Raw genomic sequence first — 27,757 nt, 5'->3', positions numbered from 1 at the left:
CCAGTCCCTGTATGGATCATTGAGGGACACCACTTGTCACGGCTCTCCATCTGGACATTGAGCCATTGACAACTACTCTCTGAACACAACCTTCCAATCAATTCCTTACCCACCAAACATCCCACCCATCAAATCCATATATCTCCAATTTAGAAAGAAGGATGTTGTGGGGGACCATGTCAAAGGCTTTACAGAAGTCAAACTAGATCACACCCATTGGTTTTCCTGTGTCCACTGCTGTGGTTACCCCATCAGAGAAAGCCACTGGGTTGGTCATACAGAACTTGCCCTTGGTGAAGCCATGCTGGCTGCCATTAGTCACATTCCTATCCTCCACATACTTTAGCATACCTTCTAGGAGGATCTGTTCCATGCGCTTCCTGGGCATGGAGGTGAGGCTGACAGGTCAGTAGTTCCCAAGATCATATTTTCTATCTTTTTTAAAAATGGGGATTACGTTACCCTCCTTCCAGTCACCAGGGACGTCTGACTGCCATGACTTTTCAAACTGTGAACAGTGGCATAGCACAAATTGACACAATTTCCTGCCCAACCTTCCCACACCAGTGGCAACATTGCTGCTGAGAAGTGAAGATAAGATCTCATGAGAATAGCTCTGGAAGGAACCAAGTGAGTGAATGTGTGAGATAACAGAGTAAAGGCTCTGGTATCCCTGGGTTCTTAAACACCAGGATCCAGATCCAATATGGGGTAGCTTACTCTATCTCACTTATGAGAGCATTAACATTTTTGAGAGCAAACACACTTGAAAAGAGTCTACAGTAAACATTCAACGCAAAGAAATCACAAAAATAAGCTAGAACTGCTGCTGAAGTCTAAACATGAGATAACGACAGGAAACTGAACTGGCTTCTTGATAACTCTTCAGGCTTGGAGAACAACACATCAATTTGTCAGACTGTTATTGAATATATAAAATGTAAAAACACACTCATAAACATTTGCTTTATCATTTTGCAAACCATTCCTTGCAAACAAAGCATTCAGGAGAGCTTCCTAAGAAATCCAAAAGACTTGCTCTTAGCTTCACTTCTCCATTTCTGCATCTCCTTCTTCTGACACCTAATGATGGATTCAGCAGCTTAATTATGTTTAGCTCTACAGAAACTGTTTCTAGCTGCGTGAAAGGAGGAAGTTTCTATTTAAAAGAGAACACCTAGACTAACATCTGGGGCTGTTGTTATGCTTGTTGCCTAAATTATATCCATCAAGATCTTGTGTCTAAATATGTAGATAACTCAGCAAGTATTTCCTGAAGTTTCCTGACTTCTGCTTTAAATTATTCCATAAATCCAATATCAACACTGAATGCTGACCCTGGCATATTTTCTGTGCTAAGTGTCTTACCTCAGATATATTACTATGAAGTTGAAACTAAAATTCTATCTGCTTACACTTTTATCAATAAAACTCCTTTCCGATGCCTCTCCTAAGGGTATTTTAGCATAAGGTAAGCAGGACTGTAGGATCATAGCCTTTAAGTTAAAGAAAGGTCTGTTTTAGTTCAAAGGAAACCAAGACAGCAATTCTGTGATGCTGCGCCACTAAAGCCTGTAGCACAGAGGAACCCCAAAAGGTCCTAGAACAGATGTCTTGCAGCACTTTTAAGGAAGCTGACTTCCTGCCAGAAGACCAAGAATGCAGCAAATTAAGCATCTAGAAAACTAAAATCTCAAGGGTAAGGCTGTCACAAGGATTGTGTTCTGCATCTGAGTGAATTCGGCTTAATCTTATAATGATTTTCTAGTGACCTTGCAAGTTAATTACCATAGTCAGTAACTGAGGGAGAAAGTCCAGTACATTGTAGTCTCTGTATTACTTAACAGAAAGCATGGTGTTGAAATACTTTTGTAAAACATGAGCAATGACTAGACTGAAGCCTAAATTTTTTTCCTAATGTCCAGCCTAAACCTCCCCTGGTGGAGCTTGGGGCCATTCCTTCTTGTTCTGTCCTCCCAGCTCCCTCCTCTGCACAGCTTCCTTTTAGGTAGTTATAGAGAGCAATGAGATCTCCCTTCAGCCTCCTCTTCTCCAGGCTAAACAACCCCAGCTCCCTCAGCTGCTCCTCATAAGACTTGTTCTCCAGCCCCCTCACCAGCTTCGTTGCTCTTCCCTGGACATGCTCCAGAGCCTCAACATCCTTCAACGTCATCCTTTAGGGTGACATTGGTTGCATCCAAGTTCTTGTTGTAAACTGCTCTTAGCTTGACTGAGCTCAAAGACTTGAATTTTGAGTAAATCTCTAAAGGGACTGCCATCAGATCACTTTCCCCCACCATCCTGCTGAGTAGGTTTGTTGAGGCTTGGCATTAACAATCTGAAAATTAAAAAATGGCTCATACATTTCAACAGAAGACAAACACACCTAAGATAGTAGCAGAAACTGACAGACCGCAGTAAACTAAATCTACTGTTTTTTCCCTTTGATGTAGGCAGTTGGAATACCAACACTGGTATCCAAAAATCACAATATAGCTGGCAGAAAATTGGAAGGCTAGTAAGAATTAGAAAGGAAACAATATTTATTTGAATTAGTTAAAATAATTATTAAATTAATAAATAATAAAAATTAAATAATTATTAAAGTATATCAGCTTCAGACAACTGAAGAAAAATATATCAATTGATATTTTACCAGGGTAATAAATCTGGTTTACTATTTAGATGATGGCTATTCTTCAAGAAATACATTGCTAATGGCCAAAAAAGTCATTACCGGGGATTAAGAATTGCATATAGTGAATTGGAATATTAATTGGTACTATTGACAGTTCAAATTTATTTTGATTATAATGAGCCTGTGTCTGGTTATTTTTACTTAGTATTTTTAAATGAATGCTTTTCATTTGTTAGTATTTGTTGTAGCGCTAACACAACAGGGCCAAATTCAGGTTAGGTCTTCAGATTCTGCCAGATAGGCAGAATTATAATATTATAGTAACAGTTAGTGCATAAACGTAATAGACAAAGCTTCCAAATTCAGGAAGATGAGAATTGGAATGCAAGGTGAGGACTGAATAATGGAACGATGTTTTCTTACTACATTTTAATGACTACATTTTGTAGAATTTACTTCAATTATATCAGCATATACATTATGCTTGATGGTGGGGGTGTTGACAAAACCCACAACGGATCACAATAAAAGTAGCTCAAGAAAAAAAGCTGTATCTTTACTCTTCATTCTTCTGAGTTATCAGTATAGTAACCAAGTAGAACAAATCAAATATATCAATTTTAAACATCTTGTTTAAAAGCTGTATTAACACCATTGCAACATATTTGATGTTAGTACAAGCTAGCAGGGCTCAAGCATATGTGCAGAGATTTATTTCTCAGATAACTTACAGGAAGTTATTATTCAGTAAAAATACTTGTCACCTGAAGACTAGATTCGGAAACACGGTGTTGAATTAAAGTGTAATTTTGGAATAAATTTTTAGAGGTTAGACAAAATTAAATCTCCACAAGAGAACTCATACTGTAGTGCTACGTACATGCAGATCTCTTTTCCCCAAAGTAATGAAAGTATTTTGCATTACACAATATGACCTTTGGACCTCATACTTGTCAAAAGTCATAAAAATCTAACTACTGAAATGCTCATTATAAGGATAGCTTGAAACAAGTTTTAATAAACTACTGCAGCTATTTAAAAGTCAAAAAACCCCAAACACAAAATCCTAACCTGAATATTGGCATGGTGCCATTTGTGATAGAATGACCAACTGTTACCACCTAATAACCCAGGTAATATAAAGAATATTCAATTAAATGTTTTCTTTCTCTTCTGTCCAACTACAGTAAGTTCCTGAAAAATATAACCTTAGTACTTCCTTTAAATAGATATGATAGTTAGTAAAAAGCAACATAAAAACAATAGTGCTTATTTTTCTATAATCAAACATGAGACAAATATAATAATTAGATGCTAAATACAGCTTATTTTTGGTTTGTTCTTCTAATACTCTTTTAAGACATTATATGTACTACTTAAAAAAATTATATAACAAAGAAAGCATCTTATAATTCTTAAACAGTAGTGTTTAAATGCCGTTCACCCCTAATAGTCTGCGTAACACTTGTTGTCAGCCATGCTGAAGTACACAGTAATTAGTAACCACTCAATAGATGCTAATAAAATGGAATAAGTAGGTCATCAATATCAGGCACAAGCAAAACACAATCTCTTTCACTCCAAGCAACAGTTTTTAAAACAAGTGATAATATTGACAGACCTGTGGAGGAACCTGCCTCCTTTTTTGGTCAGGGGATATATGTGTAACTTTTGTATATGCATAACTTTTGAACCGCTGTTTAGGAGATAGTGAAGGTCGCTGGGGTACATTGACAGTGATCTACGAGGAAGAAATTACAGGTGGAAAGAACAGACATGTGGATAGGAGCATGGATTATAGAAGTAATGTAATGATTTTTAGAGGAAGTGAGGAAAAAGAAGTAGGAAGGTCATCAACAGTTATATTTTTCAAGGACAGTGTTATTCAGCAGTCAAAATTGGAATGGCATTAAGGAAAGCTCTTATTTTACCCGAAATCTTTTCCAAAAACCTCAAACTGTCAGGACTCACTACCGGAAGAATACCAATGTAAACTGAAGTTTCTTTATAATTTACAAGCTCAGAAACAAGTGATCTTGTAGTAAATCTTAAATAAACAGAACCAATACTCATCTGCTCAGTACTCTAAGAGACTGAGCATCCCAAAGCAAAATACAGATTAAATTCAGACAACTACACTAAGCCTAAAATCCATGAAGCACTTCAGCAAATATTGATGATTTCAGTCAAAAACATAAGTGACATAGCAAGCATAAATTAATTCCAAGTATTACATGAGCTTTTTGAGACACCAAGCATAAGCTGAGAACAGATGATCTTAAAATAGAAGTCAGTGTAAATAAAATGCTAAAAACCTAAAAATCTATTATGAATGTGAAGAAATATAAACTGCTATTCTCTAAAAAAACATAAAAAAAGTTCTATATTCTTCCTTGTTGTGCCCTTCCACCACCAAAACCCAAAGTGCTGTAAACTAAATTGCAAAGCACTTCTTTGCCTAGTAGTTACTTTTAAAACAGCCCAGTGCAAGGTGAAAAGCAGCATGGAAGTATAGTTCATGCAGAAAAGTACATTTGACCTTCCTGTAGTGGAGACTTTGTACATTACACCCATGGATATTTTCCCTTCCATTGGCCATCTAACATTGAACTTATGGGAGAGGTAAGAAAATAATCAACACTTTATAGCAGCAAGATTAAAGCAGAAAAGTGAAACAACTCACTTCTTGTGAAAAACGCTGTTGATGATGTACTTGTATCTGCTCTTCTCTAGTCAACCTTGAGTGTCGTGGCAACATCTCCACCTCCCTGATGGCTTCCATGGTGACTTGCTGGGGCAGAACTTGGAAGAGGGAAGTGACGTACATTAAGATGGACTTCTTGTCTGGACAGGCAGTTGCAACATCTGGAAGGCAAATTAACATGCATCATTTCGGTTTCCACATTAGGCATGAGAAATAGCCAATGAATGTCATGGAATGTCATGGAAAGTTGATAGACTAATGAGCAATATATCATCTGCATGAGATCTCTAGAGACTAATTAGAACCTTACATCAGTTCCAAAATTATAGACTAAACTTGCATACCAATGAAGAGGAGTCAAAGTTTATAAAGGTAACTAATCTCATTCAATCTGAATTTTCCATCTAAATTTCTTTATTCAGAATGCACATAGTATACAATTTGACACTATGATTCTCATGAATCAGGATGTGACATAGGAAAAGGCGTATTTTCTTGTGCTGTATAAATACTGCAGTTAAAAACAAGATAAGGAAAAGCACATTTTCAAAGTTGTGCCTTGTAGCTTTTCACATCGTATAATCAATGAATTAACAGTGATGTAACAAAAAAAAAAGGCTTACAGGAAGAGTGTTTTCTTCTATGTGTGTATCATACAAAACAATTACTGAAGCCAACTTCTAATACAGCTATCTAGCTGTTCATGAGGTCTGACACTCAAATATAGACATTCTTACAATTAGTCAGAAAAATGTCGTGTGCAAAAGTGAACAGCAAGTTAACATCAAGACAACGCACCAGCCCACAGTGCTTTGTCTGGAACTCATTTTTTTTGTCAGCAGAAGATTCCTCAACAGCCCTTTAGAAAATGATCTGCAGAATTGCTTTGAAAGCTAGCAGTATTGTATGGGAACTATTTTCAAGGTGATTGTAGTTCATTTTCTTAATTAGTTCAATAGAGTCATAGGCACAGAGCTGCGTTTTATGTGTTGGAATTTATATTCTTCTTAGTCTTATATTCTTCATAAAGTCTGTGGAACATCTAAGGAACATGGTATTCATAGATATTAAAATACATAAAAGAACAACTTCAAAAAACAAGCCTTGTAAAATCTCTGTAGATTTTAGCAGTAAGTTAAAGAAACTCTGCGTGAACACAAAGATGAGTTCAGATTTTGCATGTACCCAAGATATACATCAGCAGGGAAAGTGGTTTATTTGACTCAGCATTTCAATCAATAACAATCTGTAAAAACGTAAGGCATGTGGCAGCACTTTGAAGTACTTACTTTGTTATCTGGTATAGACATTCACCTCCTACACCCAGTCAAGTGAATCAAGATATAAAAAGACTGTTGCACAAGCAATTTATCATTAATTCCATAAGTGTTTTAACATGAGTGCTGGCAGAAAGCCAAGAGCTATGAGCTCTTACTGTCCTAGATCTATCCTGGCTTAGCTAAAATTTCAGAAGAAAAAGAAATCAAGTAACATATTCTGGCAGACTCAAAAATGCTACAGGGTGTCATCTTTCTCTCTTTCTAGAATGAGAATACATGAGAAAAGGCACCTTATGTTAAAAGCTTCACATATATTTGGAAATAAAGGAAAGACATCCTGTATTTTTCATTTAGCTTGGTACACTATGAAAGAGAGCTGAAGGTTTAGTTCTACTGAGAATTGCCCAGGAAAAAGGTGTGTTCCTTCCAACATCCTCATCACCACAGGATTTATTGTCTCACTGGCCACAGTATACAGATTATGCTCTTTTTTTTTTTTTTTAATAAAAAAAACCCAAGAACTCAGTAAGACTTCCCAAATCAAGTCATTCCACAGCCCTCAGTCTCCACAGGCTTCATTTCTGCGATAAAATTCAGTCTAGGAAATATTTTGCTATATCCATCTTCCTGTCTTGTCATTTTAATATCATTTTGTTATACTCAGCGTCCACAAGTAATTGTTGTTCACAAGAATATCCATGCCTTACCACAGGCAAGAGTACACACTGAAAGAACAGACATTAGCAGTAACTGTGATTTTTTTCCACTTCTAAATCTTCTGGCAATGAAATGGGCAAATTCCTTATCATTTATCTACACAAACATCTCGCACAATGAAGCAAGTACCTCGCAAACAATATACATGCCAAAAATTGTTTACTCATTCTGTCTGACAAGTAAAAAGTACGTATGCAGCTGTCAGAATCCACTGGCAAACAGGAAAAGATTTAATTATTTAATCCAAACAACAGATGAACAATCATTGTTGCAAAGCCTGGAATATCAGTCTGAACTAAAAATTATCAGAGCAGGAATGACTTCTGATACCCTGTCCTACCTTTTCATCCTCATATTTTTTTTCTTTTTGAATCCTAGCCTAATTTATTGTCTTTACCACCTGTTAAATCTAATGGATATTTGATATCCTAGTGGTTAGACAGTGAGCAAATTAAATTTTAAGCACTTGCTTGCAATGAAGTCCACTAATTCCTTGGAAAGATGTCTGCTTTTGTTATTGTGTACAAAATATTTGTCAAGCTAACCTATGCTATAAAAACTAATCTCCAACTCACAGAAAATATAGAAGATATTTAAGAAAATTAAGTCAGCATATGTAGACTGTGCCATTGTTGATACTGGTTTTGAGAGAAAAAATAAAACAAACAAATGAATTATCGAGAAAATATTTTCAAAAAACCTGTATCTTCTCCAAACTCAACTTAGAAGTAATACTTTCTGAATATTTTAGTCCATTTTCTTGACAATGACCTTCCAGGAGAGGATTTAAAAGAGTAAACAAGAATAAAACCAAATTAGATTACAAGTCAAACGAGTGTTTAGAATGGGAAGCCTTACAACACTAGAACAAATTACATCATTAACACAGTCATCAGTCTAGAATCTCAAAGGCTTTAGAGCTCTTTAACAACATACAGTTATGCCGAAGTCTCTCTGTAGAGAGTAGATAGTCTCCAGAGAAATTGAGAAAGTAAAGAGAAATAAACCAGAACACTTCTTCTAATACACAGGCTGAAAAACCAACCTAATACTAAGGAGACAAAGTAAAAGTTAGAATTTGACCATGAATTTTGATGTACGATAACATCCTGTTCAACTAGAGAAACTGATATTTGGTAACAAGTCCCAAAAGAGTAAGAATAATCTGGTTTCAACACAATTTAAAACTGGAACAAATACGAATCCACTCAGGTTTAAGTGCTGCTGCTTTTGAGGGGTTATTATAGGTTTAATTTGGGAAGCATTTTTTCCAATATAAGTTCACTGATGTTTTATTAGCAAGTATTCTTCGTTTTCTGATGAATGTATCTACAAGTCTGTTTGCTGAGGATGAGTGACTACAATAAACCTGAAATATTCTAAAACCAATTCTTTTCTGAAGAACACAGTGCCAAAAAAACCCCCAATAAATTAAAAAGTCAAACTCTTCAAAAAGTGATACAACGGCCTTGGATTTTTATAAGCCTTGCAAGTTCACAAGTTGTTTGGTTTTGCACCCATAAACTCTGTTAATGAGCAATTCCCTGCCAATATTCCCAGTTCTGGTGGAAAGAAGTATTTCTAAGAGATCACTGAAAGTGAAGATGATATGAAACACGAAGCTCCATACTAAGAAGAACTGCACAGGTCTACCAAGAAAAACAAAATTCAGCATTTTGTTATACAGTGTTAGTTTACATATTTACAGCCACATAGACTGCAAATTACAAACATTCATGCAAATATTGCTTCCAATTTTCAAATATATGCGTATTTATAATCTAGCCATCTTATTTATTATTTGCTTTCTGTTCTGATTTGAGCTAAAACAGAACCAACACTTAACTTTTCAGCTAAACTTCATTTTGCAGTAGTCAACAACATGTCTTTCAGGCAGTGTCTGTCTCTAGAAGTGATAACACTTAATATTTATAGTTATCACTAAAGTAACAGGGCACTGGTATGCAGAAAGGCCTGTATTATTCCCATAGAAAGGCCCATTATTCCCATTGAGCTGGAATGCTTTAAGTCAAGGATTACTTTGCTGATTCTACTCACTCTTTGTATCAAACTAGTTGCAAAGTTACTTTGAAAGAAGAAAGCTTAAATGCCCACGGCATTGCTAGAAAGATTGCACTGCTGTACTTAAATTGCTAATGTGGCTTCTTTACATTGAGAGACAAATTCTGAAAAATATTTTACCTTAAACAGCGCTGAGAAGCAAGACAGGAGTTGAGCCCTAAAAATACTGGAAATCCTTTGTCCTCAAAGAAGTAGGTAGAAATTTCATATAATCACCTAGAAAACCTAGAAAATTATAACTTTTAAATCCTATACATCATCCAATACTATTGGTTTCCATGACAACAATCATAATAAAAAATCCTGACTTTTTAATATTACTTTCTGCTGTCCCACATGAGATTTTTAAAAAAACATACTAAAACCACGTTGCCCTCTGTTCACTAATACTGAAGGAGATTCTCAAAGCTGATTTGAATTTTCAGAGATTACACAGCTTTTTTTCTCTGATAAATAGAGGCTGTTGTTTTTTCTTCCATCAAAGATTTTTTTTTTTCATTTTAAGGCTTATCGGTGATACTAGACACAACATTAACATTTATTAGAATTTTTGCAAACAATCCCATTCCTATTTCCAAATGCATCTTTTAGAAAGGTCTTAAAAGATGCATAGCAGACATGCTAATTGCAGAAGCTCTCAGATTGTTGAGCTAAGACAGAATCTAACTGATACATAAAAGACTAGTTTCTACAATGTAAACTCATTACAGGAGGGATTTAAATGTTTGTACCACAGCTCCTACTGTGGCACCAACCTCAGCTGCAGTACCCGAGGGCAAAGTAGAAGTATTTAAAAGCACAAAAAGACAAATTACGTATTATTTTTACTTATGATTTTTACCTTTTAGTCTCAAGAACAAGAGTGAACTGTTCAAAACATGTTGAAATGCCTGTGATAATCTGTCTGACAAAGCTCACCAAAACATTTTAAATGAACTTCCATAAAACCTTAGTCATGTACTTTGATCACACTTTGATTTGGAAGAACCTAAATCTGCAAATGAAATTGTAGGAAAGTGTATGACACTGTATTAGTACAAATCTAATTGCTTAGTCTTAAGTAGAAAGAAAAAAACTAGTAAAATTTCATTCCCAGGTGTATGCCTTAGAATTAGTACAGCACGTGTAAAGAGATCTTCAAAACATTACCCCTAAAAAAGAAGAAAAGAAAGAATGAAGGGCAGGAGGGTGGGAATACTGTTCAGTGGTCTACATGAATAAGCATGGTGATCAGGTTCTGTTGTTTTGCAGAATAAAATTCAGACTTTATAAACTGAATTGTTAGTAAAATCCACAAAATAGATACAGGTAACTGAAGTGAGAGTGGAAACCTGGAGGACAGCCCAGTTGTTACCTATATACACATAATAACACTGTACACTTTCCTTCCTTTCTGTAGGTATGAATGTCCATACACTCAAATGAAAATGCCATTAATTTTCCAACTGACTTATTATTAAGAAAGTAAGCATTTTAAACCTTCTGGTTAAGATCTACAGAATACCTTAAAAATGTTGGCCACAGCTGTCCTTTGTAGGCTATGTTGAATGAGGTCATAACAGCAGCATGAAGAAAATCTCTTCAGAAGATTAATGCACTCGTATTTACCTTTCAGAATCATGAAGACAGGTCAGGATTTGTAGGATTAAAGTGCTGTGGTATTCAAGTGTAGCTGGTATTAAAAAACTCAGTGGCAGAGAATATATCAAATCTGTCTGAATGTCTGTTTTGATTTGCTACATGAGTGCAAAGGAGTCTTGGACTGATATACAAGCACTGTCCTTCCGGAGTGAAACTTAGCACTATTTCTGGTTCAGAAATCTGCAAAATCGCACTTAATACCTATGCTGAACAGGAAAGATGAGCCTTATTCTTCTACCATTTCCTTAAAACGTGAAACTTTTATTCAATAACACCACAATCTTTGCACCCTGCACTATATTTAGCATAAGCATCTTCTTAGCAGCAAAGATAGAGATAGAAATTAAGACAAAATGGCAATTTGATAAAATGCTGGTTTGAAAAAGTTTGCTAAAGTTTTTATCAAACACTTTGCACACTAATATTTTTGTCAAAGAATAGGATTGAATAGGAGTGAGTGTGGCTCTCATCAGTTTGCTGAAATAATAAGCAAAAGGCAATGCTTAACTTTCTCATAACACTGATATACACTGCTGAAAACTGCAGCTCTCCCTCAGCCTTCTGGCAACACTTCTTTTGATGCTGCCCAGGAGGCAGTTGGCTTTCTGGGCTGTGAGCACACATTTTCAGTTCACGTCCAGCTTCTCTTCCACCAGGACCCCCAGGTCCTTCTTGGCAGGGCTGCTTTCAATCTCTCCATCCCCCAGCCTGTATTGATACTGAGATTTGCCCTGACTCAGGTGCAGGACCTTGCATTTTGCTTTGTTGAACCTTATAAGGTTTTAACAAGCCCACTTCTCCATTTTGTCAAGGTCCCTCTGGATGTCATCCTGTCCCTGAAGGGTGACAACCTCGCCACTCAGTTTAATGTCATCCACAAACCTGCTGAGAGTGCACTTGAACCATCATATATATCATTGATAAAGGTATAAAACAATATTGGTCCCAGTATGGACCTCTTAGCGACACTGTTCATCACTGGGTTCCATCTGGATATCGAGCCATTGACCACTACCTTCTGGGTGCGACCACCCAACCAATTTCTTATCCACTGAATACTCCATCTATCAAATCCATATCTCTCCAATTTAGAGAGAAGGATGTTGTGGGGGACCACATCAAAGGCCTTGGAGAAGTCCAGATAGATGACACCTCTGGGTCTTCCCTTGTCCATTGATGTAGCTGGTCCCTCAGAGAAGGCCACTATGTGGGTGAGGCAGGACTTGCCCTTGGTGAAACCATGCTGGCTGTCTCAAATCACAAAGCTATCCTCCATGTGTGTTACTATAGCTTCCAGGAGGATCTCTTCTATGATCAACCCAGGTATAGAAATGAGTCTGGCACTTTGGTAGTCCCCAAGCTCCTACTTTCTACCCTTTTAAAAAATGGGTGCATTGTTCATAGAATCATGGAATAGTTCGGGCTGAAAGAGACCTTAATTACCATCCAGTTCCAACCCTCCTGCCATGGGCAGGGATACCTCCCACTAGATCAGGCTGCCCAAGGCCCCATTCAACCTGGCCTTGAACACCTCCAGGGATTGGGCAGCCACAGCTTCCCTGGACAACCTGTTCCAGTGCCTCATCACTCTCACTGTGAAGAAATTTTGCATACTGGATGGATGACATAATACAAGAAGGTAATACTTCACATGCAGTCAAAAGCCAGTCCGCTTCCAACATATAAAGTGTAAGATGAGGCAGAATTGAAAGCATTTAATCTTCAAATAGCAAATTTTCCCCAAACAAAACAATACATTACAGGTAGGATTAAACTGATCATAGTCTCAAAGTTATGAAGACACTCAGAGTCAAAACTTGGTTTCAACCTATTTTTGTAAAGTAGTTTGGGAAGAAATTGTAATGGCATATATTACATTCCTTGTTTTACTAGCATAGGAATAAAATAAAAGAAAGGATTTTCTACTGCTTTCTGAGATGTGAGGAGAAAATTGTTTTCCAGTTCTGATATGTTTATTTAGTAAAAGACAGAATCTCATGGTATAAAAAAAATCTTGCTTATACAGAAACAAAGACCAAGGGATGCAAAGGGAAATATGAATGCTGTCAGGATAGAACAAATTCCCCTGCAAAGATGCACCCCAAAATCTTCACTAGTATCTGCAGAAGTATGTGAATTCTATTCTACAGTATATACTTTCCTTTTATTCCCCTCTAAAATGGGGTGTTTCTGACACCATAGCAAGGTAATGATCAGGTGAATCTCTCCCAGAACTGACACAACAAAACGGTGTATGTTACTGCATGTAGCTTGTACCCTGCCTCTTTAGAGCCTCATGGACAACACATTTTCTATGAAATCTGAGAAAAGCAAGATGGGAAAAAAAAATAAAAACAACAAAATACCAAAGAAAAACTCATTTGGATGTAAATCAAAGCTAAGTTGTTTTGGGGATGGTTTTGATTTTTAAGAAAAAGTAGCAAAAATTGAAGGACTATAGTTTAATTTCTATGCAGAATAATTCCTCATATTAAGCAAACTTCAGGTGTAAAAGTGCTCATAGATATCATAAAAAATTTACAAAACTTATTGCGTACAATAGTACCGTCAATGAAAATTCCTGCTTATAACAAATTTAGGCCAGAATATTGTTTACAGATACACTGTATGCTTATATTTAACAGGCCATACTTTCACAGGATACGCGTTTGATTAATTAAAACTGAAGAAAACCAGAGAGAATCTTACAATATCATTACAAAAGACTAAGGAACATTATTAACCATTAAGGTTTTCTTAGATATGGAATATCTAACGTGAAAAAAACCCAAAAACCTAAACATTGTCAGGAATTCATCTGTACAAATCGATTGGACGTGTTAGTATTAAAATCAAAGAGGAGGTTTCTTGCTGACTCCTCTGGCTATACATCTTGGGTTTTCTCATTAGATGTGCTGTTCCTGCATCTAAATGAAGACCAGTTACCTAGTTAATATTGGCTTATATATGCATGACTCACACGCTGTATCAAAATGACAAATGAGGCCTGCAAAAAAGTTAACTGTAGTAGATGCAAAAAGGCTACCTTCACCTTAAAAGCTTTCTCAAGCCCATACTCTAAGGCATTTCATACTTTTTCAGCCGGAAACACCTGCTTATACTTTGCATAAAAATAATCTATTCATATTTCTGTTGTGTTGTCATCAAGATAGTCTGAAAAAGATACATTTTGCAAATGGAAATTTTATCACCAGCAGATCTTTAATTAGGGTCATCATGGTGACTCTATTAGCCCACGTACTAGGCTGCCATTCTGCTTGGGGCACAGTGAGATCTACTCTGCTATTCTCCCTTCATGATCAAGTTGTTAAATATATTCGGGAGATATACTAGTGAACATAACTTGTAGCAACAGCTTCTGTGACTGTGACATAGTAATATGTTTTGTGACAGTAATCTGTTCTTAGGTGAACTGTTACACATTTTCTTCTTATCTCATCTCTTGCTGTCCAATTTATTTTCTTCAGAAAAAGGTGTAATTTGTATTTTCTACCTTTGTGCTCTGCACAACATTTTCTGCATGCTATCCTATTACGTGCTTTTTGTCTATAAGACATCAAAAAAAATATATATACATTCAAACAATCTCTGGCAAACTAATTAGCAAAATAGAACATCTGTCATCTGAAGAGGAAGGTAGAGGAAGGAGAAAATAGAGATATAATTGCTTCAACACCATCTGTAAATGTTCAGAATGGAGAGTCCTCCTTGACTGTATGCCAATGAGCCATAAGTGAAGTGTCAAGAGCATTTCAGGATGTGAATGAATACTGGAGTAACAATATGAATAAATATGAGAACTTGTTTTGAGAAACCCAAAATAAGTGCAATTTTATATGTGGCTAATGTTGGAGAACTAGTGCAAGATATCTTGTAAGAGTATGTATTTTAAAGACAGTGAAATCAACATTTTAGTGGCCCGTATTTAAATAGGTAACAGAAAATGTCTTATCTGTTCTAGCCAATACAAGCCTCAGCCTACCAGATTAAGCATAAGAATACATGACATTTATAAGTGTGGAGTAACATGTAAGACTCTAAAGAGAAGTGAAAATGCCTCAGCTCAGTGGAACCAAGCTGAGTTTGAGGACATCACATCCACACCTACTTCAAAAGTTCCCTGTAAGCTGGAATAGTTGTAAACATGCAACAGCAGCAGCCAGATGCGACTGGTATGCCAATTGGTATATTATGTATATGTCAAATAAACATTAATATATATAGAGAGAGCTAACCTCAAATGTCCAGTGCAATAGATAAATTATTTAATATATGAAAAGAAAACCATAACTATCAAAATATAAAGACAATTATGGTCTAGTTCCTCTTATCCGGTCAGAAGAATAGCAGCATTGTAATGCTTTACCATGCACCTGGATAAAGGAAATCCTTCTAAGTGTTGTATCAGTTTCTTAACCAGAGAGTTCAAGTGTCCCTGGACTATGGGAAAGGCCAGTTTTGATGAAAGGCCCACAAGAAATTCCTGAAACTAGTTTTTCAGTACTAGTTTTTTTATTAAACCTATTTCTGACTTTACAGTTAAAAAGCATTCTCACATTTTTCTCAGTTCAGAAATATTTATTTTCTCCATGGTCTTCTGTCCCAGAAACAAATGGGGAACATGACTTCATTATTCAGACAGCTAATTTCAGGAATGATTTATGTCATAGCGGAATAGCAGTAACTGAGTAAGAATAGCAGCCTCATTGTGGATGGCTTTATTAAATAACACTAATGGATTGCATACAGACATTGCAGAAACCATCTGAGAGACAATCTGGACAGCCTTGTTGAGTTACCTTTCATCTCTTTCCATCCTTATGCTGAAAAGACATTAACATGGACTAAAAGAAGCTCCCTGAAAGCTCTAGTTCCTCCTCCCTTCTCTAATAAAAAAAAAAGAACAACAAACAAACCAACAAACAAAAGAAACAAACACAACAAAACTAAACTAACCTGTCATAATAACTTCAAGGAACAACAGAAGTAGAGAAATAAGTGTGGAAAAATGGTAAATGACTGCTCAAAACTGAGTTACAGCACTTCAAGACCTACAAAGTACACAGCACAGAACCTACACTTCTCAACTCAGCAGTCTACAAACTCTGTCTAACAAGGTTTTTTAAAAATTTTAATCCTATTGCTACTTACCTTCCCATTCCACAACAACTTAACTACACTTTTTAAAAAAATAAAATTCTATAAATGAAAACAATTTCAAGAAGCGATACCAAGCCTGGGATACATTGAATGTAAACATCCTTCAGATTACTTGGGAATACCTGTCTCAACAAAGCACAGCTTCTTTAAAGGCCCAAATGGTACACATTCTGCCATGTCCAGTGAATGTAGACATAGCATAAGATCAGACATAGAACCAAAACCTGAATCTCGTGTATGTCGTGATAGTCATAAAATTATCCTTGGCAGACTTCCGAGAACAGCTGCAGCTACAAATAAATATGTGTGGTATCCTCTACAACCACATCTCCTGAAAGTATCTTATACTTCTGAGCATAAAAGGAACCAGAGAGATCACAGGCTTAAAATTAGGTCTTTTTTTTTTCCCCTCCACAACTAGCAGTTTCAAAAGATAAACCAGATATGTCTTCATGAAATACAACATTGATTTTGTTGCACAGATCGTTATGGAGATCTGGTCTGGAATTCTATTTTCTGATCAGATATGTTCAAAAAACATAAACCAGAATGAGAACAGAAAAGATTTGTCAGTGTTAAGCAGAAGACAATGTAGAGAAAGAAAACCTATTTAGACCTCAGTCAGACAAAGGCTGAGAGTAAGCATGAGTGTTCTTTATAAATATACCATTGGGTAAAAACGACCAGAGCAAAAGCCATCAAGGTCAAGGTCGATGGCAGCACAAGAACAAAACACAACAAAATAAACCTAAACAAATACAGCTAAAAAATGCAGAAAAATTTGTCGCCTGCAGAAAGTGAGGTTATGAGAGAGGCAAAGGAATAGAAGCAAAGTATGCAACTGATTACGACAGAACTCGAAGAAGCTAATGAAAGTATGATAATGAGATGTTTACCTGAAACTGCAGGTAACAGGACTCAATACATCATGAAGTCCATCATGTTCTGTTCCTCATCCTCTTCTTACACTACAGTTAATACTAATTACTTTTCATCTCCATCATTTTAATACAAATTACTGCTATAGTTTAATGTTTTTCTCCCTATGAAATCTACTCCCTTAACGTTTTTGAATTATTAAGCTATGAAGAAATTTGTTTATGCAATAACGTAGCAAAAACAACAATAAAATAATGCGTCATGCCTGATTATTCTTAGAAACTCTGACAAACCATTACACTAAAGATGTGACAGAGTTTTTACATATATAGCATACATATACACATTTACCAACAGATATTACATCAATGAAGTATGTGAAAGCAAGCTGGAAATTAATTATACAGTTAATTTAATGCAAATAGGAGTTAGGAACATACTAGAACAACAACCAATTTTATTGCATATTGTTAATGCATTATGTTAACGAAGAAAATGCAAGCAACCCTAAAAAAGGGGTTTAAATAGGATTATGAAACAACATAGCAAATATTATCCAGGTTAAATCTAAACATGAGTTAGTGCATATTTTAACAGGGAGAAGAATTTGGAAATAAGGCATAGGGGCTAAGAATAACAAAAATAGAACCTGTACAAGTTTAAGAAAATATACGCTCCTGGAAAGAGATAGTCAAACTGCTAGTTCTATAACCCGTGTATTATCCCTTGCTATTTACTGGCCGGTATTAACTATAATTTCCTGAACCATTTATTTTTAAAATGGATAAAATTATATAACTTTGAACTCATCAACTGTACAAACTAAGTTGTTTATTTTCACTTGAATGTCTACTTAACCTGTGTCTCTTCCTTATAGTGAACTGTGTAACTCCCCATTATTGTGGGTTTGGATTTTTTTTTTTTTACTAGGACCTTGCAATTCATTAATAGAAATCTTTAGAGCACAGTATATTCCTCCTTTTTCTTGCCTAATTCCCATCCTGCCTTTATTTAGCTCCCTGAACCTGGATTAGAAGGAATAGTAAATGTAAATCATATATAATAGTAAATCATCTTAACCCTGAATTCTTTAATAGCATCTAGCAGATGATCAAACTCATTGCAGATACTTTAAGCTGAAGTCTGCTACCCAGCAATTTTACTGTTATTTTGCCTCTTTTGAAATAGTCTTATTTCATTTCATGACAGTTAATTCTTAATAGTGAAAAATTATTAATAGTTTATGTCATGAAAGGCCTTAGTTTATTTTCCTTTAAAAATACATTTAGAGTAAAAAAAACTTTAATACAAATTTGTATTAGCATCTTTTGGAGAAAAAAGGTTAAAGGAATCCTCAAAAAGTTTTGCATGTTTGGTTTTAGAATTGACTTCTCTAGGCTGAACTATTAAACCAGCAAACAATACTCCAGGTACAGGGCTCAAACAGAGCCATGATGAGAATAAGCAACATTCATGATTACAGTAAATGGGAGCAGAAATTGAGATTATAAATGAAGCTAACACATTAAAGTCTTTCTTTAATTAGCCAGTACTAGTGAGACTGATCTTAGCTCAAACATTACGAGAGGATTTAGTGCTTATTATCTAAGAAAACATACATAGTCTAAAAATTATGCAGAAGAGGTAGCCTTGGCAAAGAATCAAGAAAGCTCTGAAGTCCTGAGATTAGGCTTTGAAACAGGGACTACAACATCTAATAAATATCAAAATACATGAAATACGTGCCCAATTTTACAGTGAGATTTTCATTCCTCAAGCAGAGTACGGTCTTGTAGTAATTTACAAATGGACTGTAAAACAAAGGTTACTGGTGTCTTCTCTCACTGACCTGTTTCTATGTATCGAAGAAACAAAACCAAAAAAACAACAAAAACCTCACATCCCCCCCAAAAACTAAAAGAAAAACCAAGCAGCTCTCTAAACTTAAAACTAACAATATGCAATGCTTTCTCCTTTATAAAGAATCTAATAAATACCCCAAAATAAATAGATGGTCCTGATTCTTCAATATCTGGTTTGTGTCCTTATTTAACAGTATAACTCCTGAAAAATCTTTGGTTGTGGTTGTACAACTGTATTCTGCCAAGCAGACAGACAAGGTGACCCATCACTCGAAGAACTTAGCACATCTCCACAAAAAAAAAAACAACCAGTAATCTTATTAAAAATTACTCTTCAGGATTCACATAGGACAAGCATATGACACCAGTCGCAGAGAAGTGGAATGTTTCATTAACTTGCAACATTAATAGTTCAGTAATACATCTGGGCCCTCAAAAAAAAGTGTTTCATGAAGCATGGAAGGTTCTAATGGTTTAAAAACTGCACATGTCCAAGTCCAAAGTAACAGACTTGTTGAAGGCTGAAGCATTCAGGTTGGTTCAAGAACAGACTCGGTAGCAAGTGGGGCCAAGTGCCTTCTTGACACTATTCCTCCTGTTAAGCTCAAACGGACCATTGACTCCCGCATGGGAGCAGAGGCATGCTAAGATCTTGCTAATGCAAAGGCATGCAGATAAGGACTGAAATATATTTTAAACATTTGACATTACCCTGGAAATAAGGCACAATAAAGTCTCACATGCACCACAATATTAAATTCAGAGATGCAGCTGTATACATAGGTCCTTACACTCTATAAAAATTGTTACAACTTCCACTGAACTGCCAGTAAAAAAGGTACTAAGTATACAAAGCCATTAACTCTTTTCCTATTGCAACAGGTCCTGCTAAACAGCTCTTTACCTGATAGTACTTAAATATCTTGTCTACAATAGCTGATCAGAGGGCATCAAGCACCCATTCGGCTGCTTAAGATAAAACCAGCAGGCAAGAGGGCAATAAACAGAGGCAGCTGAAAGAGTCACAGCAGTTTGTTCACAAGAATTTAAGAGTAATTAAAAAAAAATAAATAAATTAGGGAACAGTAATTTCCTTCTTACATGAATAATCAGTGTATATTCATGAACACTATTAAACATTTCATGGACAGATAATGTGCACCCAAGAGCTTTAGAAGAAATGGATAACATTCCTTACAAACATTAAAAGTCATTCATAAATTGGACAGCACCTAGTTTAATGCTCAATAACATTTTGATAAAAAGAAGCATTATATAAAAATCACAGTACCCCCATGAAACAGATTAGTCCACAGTTATTTAATAGAGAAAATTCATCATCCAGAGCTTTCCAATACAGTTCCAGAGGAACCTATACCTAGGCAGGTGACAGACATGTGTCAAAACCCAAGTCACAGCTCCAGCCAAAGTTAAGCTTAATAGAGTAAATTAATAAATGAACTAAAATGTATTAATAAAAAAGTATTTATCCACAGCATGCGTGAGATCAGACCACATGAACATAGTATTTCAGTGTGGCCATACAATCTGTGAATCTACAAAAGAACTGTGGTGACATAGAATACAAAAAGAATCAGCATATTGCAAACTTGCATAAAGCATTAAACCCAATGAAAATACAAAAGCATTTCTATTATTATTTTTTGCAGCATATATTGATATATCAATCAAAAATGTTTATATTGTAGCCTGTGTCTCATATAGTACATTTCAAAGGAAAAATAAAAAGTGACAAGCCACTTTGATGTGGACAGTTTGTCCCTATTATCCAAGGACTTACTAGGAAAAAAGTAATGCAATGTGGATGTGAGTAAGCACCTCCTGCAATTATAAAGCTAGTCAAGAAGAGATTTTTCTCTTAATCTACAACTTTAGTGCTAGATAAGAAAACTTGTATACATTTCCTTGACGGAAGTAATCTGACAGGCTGATAATTTTTAAACTTAGCATGAAGTTTCACAGCACTTTTAGCCCCATATCTTATGTTAACGAATGAAGGTAGGACAGTTCCCATAATCCTCACCTTTTACATTTTGTACAATTCTTACTCCTTTCTTTGAGAATGTATTGGCATTTAACTTAATTATTAGAGAGCAGATTCGGAAACTAAACCAGAATAAAAAAAAGAAAAATTATCATTATTATTATTAATTATTATTATTAATAATAATAATAATAAAAGTAGTAATGAAACAAACCGAAAAATAAAAAATCAACACAAAACCACCACCCAAAACCAAACCCACAAGCCTGCCCCACAAACAATCAAACACATCCCCCCCCCCAAATAAATATTTATCAACCAGTTCAGATCTCAGAACCGTTTCATTACGGAATAATGAGGAGAAACAATGCAGGAGTTAAAAATGAGATAATTAGAGAGCTAAGTGACTTAAATGCTGCAAAAACTTGCTTGCAGTTGCACCACCAGTTCCCAGATTTTGGCTGAAATAAGGCTAATGAGATTAAAATCATGATGTTATACTTCTTATTCCACTTCTGTAATACTGAATTACAAGAAATACAGTCATTAAAACCACCTATCATTTAAATTCCTGTTCAAGTGAAAAAAATAAAAAAGTAGATTTTCTCTAAAATAGCTTTTCATAAAAGTTACTGATATTCAGTTAATATTCGTCTTGTCCTCAAGCACACCAAAAAAGTATCATAGCACACTGAGGTTATTGTTTAGATATCAGACAATATTTTATTCCATCTTTCAGCTCTTCAACTGATTTTTCCAGTTTCATTGTGCACCATACCTACTTCAATTCTATGTGAATGATAGTGAATGTAATTATTTCTGTTCCATACTCAGCTATTTAAACACAGTAGGGTGTTAAAATTACTTCAAGCACTTGTGGTGGCAGATGTTGATATTTTTAAATGGCACCTGGTAGATCGGTTTCATAATTATTTATAATGAGCAAGAATGTGGCAGAACACTTCTGAAGGGACTTCGGTATCGCTTTTTTTTCCCATGCTCTTCTAAAAAGTGGTTGCATTCAATAAATTACCATGTTAAATTCTTGTTTCTTCTACTCCTGGCTTGTGACAAGGAGTATCCACACCCTGAGGATTTATGTACTATAAGCTAATTTGCCGAGTTAAATAGCCATAAAAATCAGCACTGCTCTGAGCTTAATAACCTGCTACAGACTCATCAAGCATTCTAGAAAAATACTACTGACTGTTCAAGTAACACTATCTTTTAATTTTGGAATACAGCAAATTAAAAAAGGTATCTTAAAGACCAAAAGTCTTATTGAAAAAGAGAAAAGTAAACCATTACACTCTGCAGTGCATTAACTGCTCTATTGGAGCAAGTAGCTTATTTTTTCTTCATTTCCTTGTAATCAACAAGCAGCTCTCTGTGTATATAAATAAAAGAAGTGGCGCTGCACGTGCTTGGCTATCATTCTGGTCCACCATGAAGCACGGGCATTCTCTGCTTTCTTGAGTCCTCACGTGCCACAGCAGAAATATTTTTTTCAATCCAGTCAAACAATGTCAAAAATGCTTTCGAAAAAGCTTTCATATTCACCTACATAGCAACTAATATCAAAACAAATCTAGTATTAAATACAAAAATGAAACCACAGTATTGTAATGACAGGTTGACAAGGAATTTAGTTTTATCAATGGCAAAAATGCTGTTCTAGTCTTCTTTATTTTGCATTTATTTATTGATATGAAAAAGAAAACACTACCTCACCTGTTCTGCAAAATACCATAAACCATACTTAATGTAATTTTGAAATAGCATAGAACCTGTGAAAATGTGCCAAATGGATGCTAGAAAATAAAAATTAACACAGCTTGCAACTTAAAATGAAATCCCAGTCTCCCCCACTGCCCTCTCAAAGAAAGCTTTTGTATTAATTTAACACGTGGCCAAGACTTCAGTTTTCAGAAAGTATTCATCAGTGCTTAACGGTCTGCATGCTTTTTATATCGAGTTTAGCAGAAAGTATATGTACTGCTTGTTTAGAAATATGTTTTATGTATGTTACATACTTAGATATAATCTTGCCATAAAGTATTATGTACTGCTATACATAATACATAGAATGTATCCTATGTATTGCACTATATGAATTTATAGTATGTGCCTATCAAATGAAGGTATGAGCACTCTTCCAAGGTAAAAACTGTGTCTTCATACTGTTCTGGCAGGCGGGTCATGCTGGAGGGAGAGGTTTGTTCCTTCTTTAAAAGTAACTGAGAGAATCGGGAGGTGTTTCTGGAGTGTGTAGTGGAGTTAGGACACCAAGCTGCAAGCTTGTATCACAAATGAAGGGACATATTCCAGAGAAAACAAATGGTATCTCAATATAAGCCTCAGAAATGCTGAAAAGAGATATTTTTCCCAAAAAGCAAGGAAGGAGAGCAAAGACAGTGCTACAATCCAGAAAGGCACTAAAAATTGATGGACAGATAGCAGCATGAGGAAAGCATCTGTTTTGTAAGGACTACTTCTCACTCAGCAATACTTCTGCTACCTGCTTTTACAAGTCAACTAGCTGTGCCTTCTGTTTTCGCATGTTACTGTAAAGAAAACATGAAAGCAGATGCACATCAAAACCCTGGTGCTCATGTTCTTATTACACAGCCTTTCCTTACCAAATTATTTCCATAATTGGCTTGTAGACTTCAGCACAAAACCACCAGGGAACACCACCCAGTGTGACTTGAATCAAAAAAGATTCCATGTGCAAATACTTGTGAGATGAAAAACTTATGTTCTTATGCTATTGTTTATTCTTTCGTTGATTAATTTTTTCAGGCAAAATAGTCCCCAAGAAATTGATGGCAGCTCTTAGAGAGAGATGCTATTTCTTGCCATCTTTTAAGAACCCTCAGATGTGGAAACCCACTGACTCACAAAGTCATTAGACCACACAAGGCACAGATTCCACACAGACCGGAAACTTTTATTTACAAAAGGTAAAGTCTTTACTTAAACATCTCTGCTGCTGTAGTTCTCTAGCTAAAATGCCTATTTATATTCAGTAAACTGGAGGTACTTGGCATAGAAACCTAGCAGCAATTTTTTCCTTTATTAGGCTCTATTCAAAAAGCCATTACAGAGGTATGTGTTATGGCCCTCTAGGCACAGACTGCTCCACGACCTTAAAGAAATGAATCACTCTTGTAGTTTTATATTCTAATTTTAGTCCAAGGAGCCAAGTCACATATCAGGGAATTGTGTAAATGCTAATAAAAATTCATAATTTAAGCCTTTCTTCCTTTTCTAATGTAGACTTGCATTGGCTGCAATAACCACTAACAAAAGGAAGAACTTCTGAAGTGACACACAACTGCATACCTTAAAATGACACAAAGCAAGATGCAATTTAGGCATAAAAAGCTTTGCTTTATTTTAAGTAATATTGCTTATAATGTAAGTACAGGTATCTATAAATTCATAAACCAAGGTTTGACAACCACTCTACAAAACTTAAACCTTTAACGATTGATAGCAGAAAAGTGAGTAATTTTTTCTTCATTTTAATAAAGTCATAACTAAACCAGGGTATTGTGTTCGCTTCATTATCTCCAAAGGGCTAAGAAAAACTATGGAAGAATGTCCCTGCACAGTACAAATAATAAGTAATGAATTTGGAAACTATCCTTTTGTGTTCTGAAAATGTGTATGGCTAGGGAACCATTCTGTACGTATGTCTTGTATGTGAAACTTATACATACAATGAATTAAGTAAGCTATACCTAGTTAATGATTGGCATTTTCTCAAACTCTAAACATAGACTAGTACACTGAATTATGCTTGCACAAGTGTTTAAGCTTTATATAAAATAAAATAAAATAAAATAAAATAAAATAAAATAAAATAAATATACTTAGTCCAGGGTGCTCTTTGGCTTGAAACGAAAAACAGATAAACTCTTAAAATATTCCCTTAGCATTAGGATTGAATTGCATAGAATCTGCCTATTACAAGAAAATCTTACCAAGAATCATATTCACAACTACATGTTGACTTGAAATTTATAATTTACATGTCAAGCTATAGGTCAGAATAATGTGTCATACATAATTTCAGCCATCAAAGTCAACTATCTGTCCATTTCAGTAACAAGAACGTGAGGATAAATTCCGGCACTCATCAGCCTATGATGACTTACTACCAGATCAATACTTGTCAGTGTAGCAATAATTTATTATAGAGTAAAAATTTACTATTTAGATAGGTGATGAACATTCTGTGAAGGAAAGATTTAAAAATCACACTAGTCATTATAGCTCATGGCAGAGCAGTTTTGTAGATCCTTTTTTTAATTTATCATGGCAAACGATCCAATTCCAATTTTATCCAACATTTCCCAGTAGAATACTTGCAATACGAAACCACAGCAACAGCAAATGTATATGAACTTTGATATACGTAGTAGCAAATTATGTACAGTAACCTTGATACTACTGTCAGTCTGTATTTAACAGGATGGACGCTTTTCCACACCACACTCCTAGTCTGTACAACAGAGAGATGAGGGCCTTGAAGGATAGCCTGTATTCATTGTTTTTTCACTTACATCTGACACTTCAGAGTAACCTAGAGTCTCTTCCAAAATGGGCCACCTTTTCATAATACTAAATGATCACCTGCCTATGGGGAATAGGACACATATGACTGGGCTTTTTTTTCTTACACTTCACACTGCAGCAGAAATTAAACACATCATCTAGCAAGAAGTGCACATCTAAGCAGAGGTAACAGATCCAGATCCAACCTTTTTTCTCATGCTGAGTAACAGGAGAGGAACAGAATAGGATAAGCAGACCTGACATGACCTGTGAACAGCAGTTCAGCTAGAGCAGCTCTTATTACGCACCACTTAAATGGAGCTAAATGACTTAAATTTTAGGAACAAATGTAACACAACAGCTTGGTTTCCAGTGATGCTGAGCACCCTCAGACGCTGTGCAAAGCTCAGTTATCAGAGGTCCTCCCTCCACAGGTAGAGACCAACTTATCTTAGCTAGTAGTTGTTATTAGCTATATTTAACCTGACACAAGAGTTCAGCAGATTAAAGGACTAGGACTTAAAAGGTTTTAAAGAGTTACTGAACAATAGTTTCTGAACAAGAACAATATGACCATGTAATGTTGCCTTAATTGGTTTGTCATATTTGTCATTGCCATATAGAATAAGATACATCTCTATTAGCACAATATTATTTAATATGCTTATCGGATCAGATGCAATGTAAATGCATCCCCAAAGTATATTTCTGTTTACATTTAAGAAATATCCTGAGGACCCTGATTCAGAGTAATATAAAGTTGAAAGAATAAATAGCTTGAGCATAGATTAGCTGACAATTTACTAATATGAGAATTACACCATTTAAATTTAATTTTAAAATTGTATAAACTTAGAAAGAGTGACTATCGAAGAATGTTTTTCATTTTAAATGCTCAAAACTGTCCCACTTCTAATATTTAATTAAAAGCAATTTTAAGCTACAGCTTTAATTCATAGGACAACTGACTGGGTCAAACACCAACTGTACTGCTTTAATAAACCAGGTATCAAGGATTTTGATTCATAACAGCTAAACAACAGCCCACGTTCAGAACACTAGCAATTGGATTGCAATTAACTGATCCATGACCAAAACTAAACTCCTCTGAAGTTTCAAATAAATCATCTTGAAATCGGAGCAGCACATTAAGCAAATTTGAAACAACACTGGAAGTATGGAAATGTAACTGACTATTAAAATCCAGAATGTTTTTTCCACTTCATAACTATTTCAGTAATGATAGGTTTTAGCTGTAAAAACAAATTGACAGACCTAGATAGGCTTCTGGAAACAAAAACACTACTGGAGAAACGTTAACTGCACTTACCATCTGTGAAAGGATGATAATACTTGTGCACTAGTCCTCTCAGGAGTTTTGGTGAGGATTAATTATTATTTTTAACGTGCTCTGAAGATTAAACACTCAATAAGAGCACAATCATTATTCATTTACTTTAGCAAAAGTAGAATTCTTTACCAGAAAACCTATAAACAATAATTGCATTATCATTGCACAGTAGGGATAACATTATAAAATTACATGCTTAAATTCTATATAATAGTTTAACTGCAGCTTTCATAAATTTCCCCACTCTGATGGTTTAAAACCAAGTTTCAGTAGCTTGGAGGTTTGGAAGTATCTTCCCTCAAATTTCCAGCATAATTTATAATCTGGAACTCGGCTTAGTCATGGTATTTCCCAAAGCAATGAATCTTCATTGAATTTTCTTCTCAACAAAAGAATTCATCCTTGATAGAACATGTTCTTGACTTCAGACTAAGAACACTCCCTCAACACCATCTGTATCAGGGAAGTACTTATTCACTTTAGTGAGGTTGGTAAAAATCAGAGGTGTTTTTTTTTTTTCTTTCAGAATTAATGAGGAGAGAAGGCTAGATCAGAAAGAATGATGCTTGCAGGCTGAGGAATTTCATTTGCTCAGCTAGTAGAAGACACTTGACAAGACTGCCAATGCCAGGAACAAAATCTTCCAAAGTGCTTCCACTGCCTGGTACTGTCTTACTTCATGCTGGGAAAATATTGACTGGTGGCTGTCTTCTCTACAGGGTGTATGCCAGGTGTGGATGAGGTTATTGGCATTTGAAATGCTGTGTCCCGGCACTTGGACTTCAGTTCAACTCTTCACTGCTGTTAGAAATAACTAGTGGAATAGCCACACAGTCTTCCAACACTGTCATGAA

At 35.5% G+C, this 27,757-nt stretch overlaps 1 protein-coding gene across 4 annotated transcripts in view; it reads right to left on the bottom strand.

Moving 5' to 3' along the window:
• Nucleotides 1-27,757, bottom strand: part of DMD (dystrophin) — a 1,224,073-nt gene that overhangs the window by 782,327 nt on the left and 413,989 nt on the right. For 3 of the 4 annotated variants that reach the window (XM_069873469.1, XM_069873460.1, XM_069873479.1), the window contains exons 8-9: nucleotides 5,322-5,503; nucleotides 4,260-4,379 (exon numbers count right to left, since the gene is read on the bottom strand). In XM_069873469.1, the coding sequence (XP_069729570.1) occupies nucleotides 4,260-4,379; nucleotides 5,322-5,503 (302 nt within the window). The remainder of the gene's footprint in view (nucleotides 1-4,259; nucleotides 4,380-5,321; nucleotides 5,504-27,757) is intronic. The other variant, XM_069873489.1, reaches the window with a different exon arrangement.

This window comes from Phaenicophaeus curvirostris, chromosome 1 (assembly GCF_032191515.1).
Source record: "Phaenicophaeus curvirostris isolate KB17595 chromosome 1, BPBGC_Pcur_1.0, whole genome shotgun sequence".
Classification (NCBI taxonomy): Eukaryota; Metazoa; Chordata; class Aves; order Cuculiformes; family Cuculidae; genus Phaenicophaeus; species Phaenicophaeus curvirostris.
This window is presented reverse-complemented; position numbering and strand designations above follow the sequence as displayed.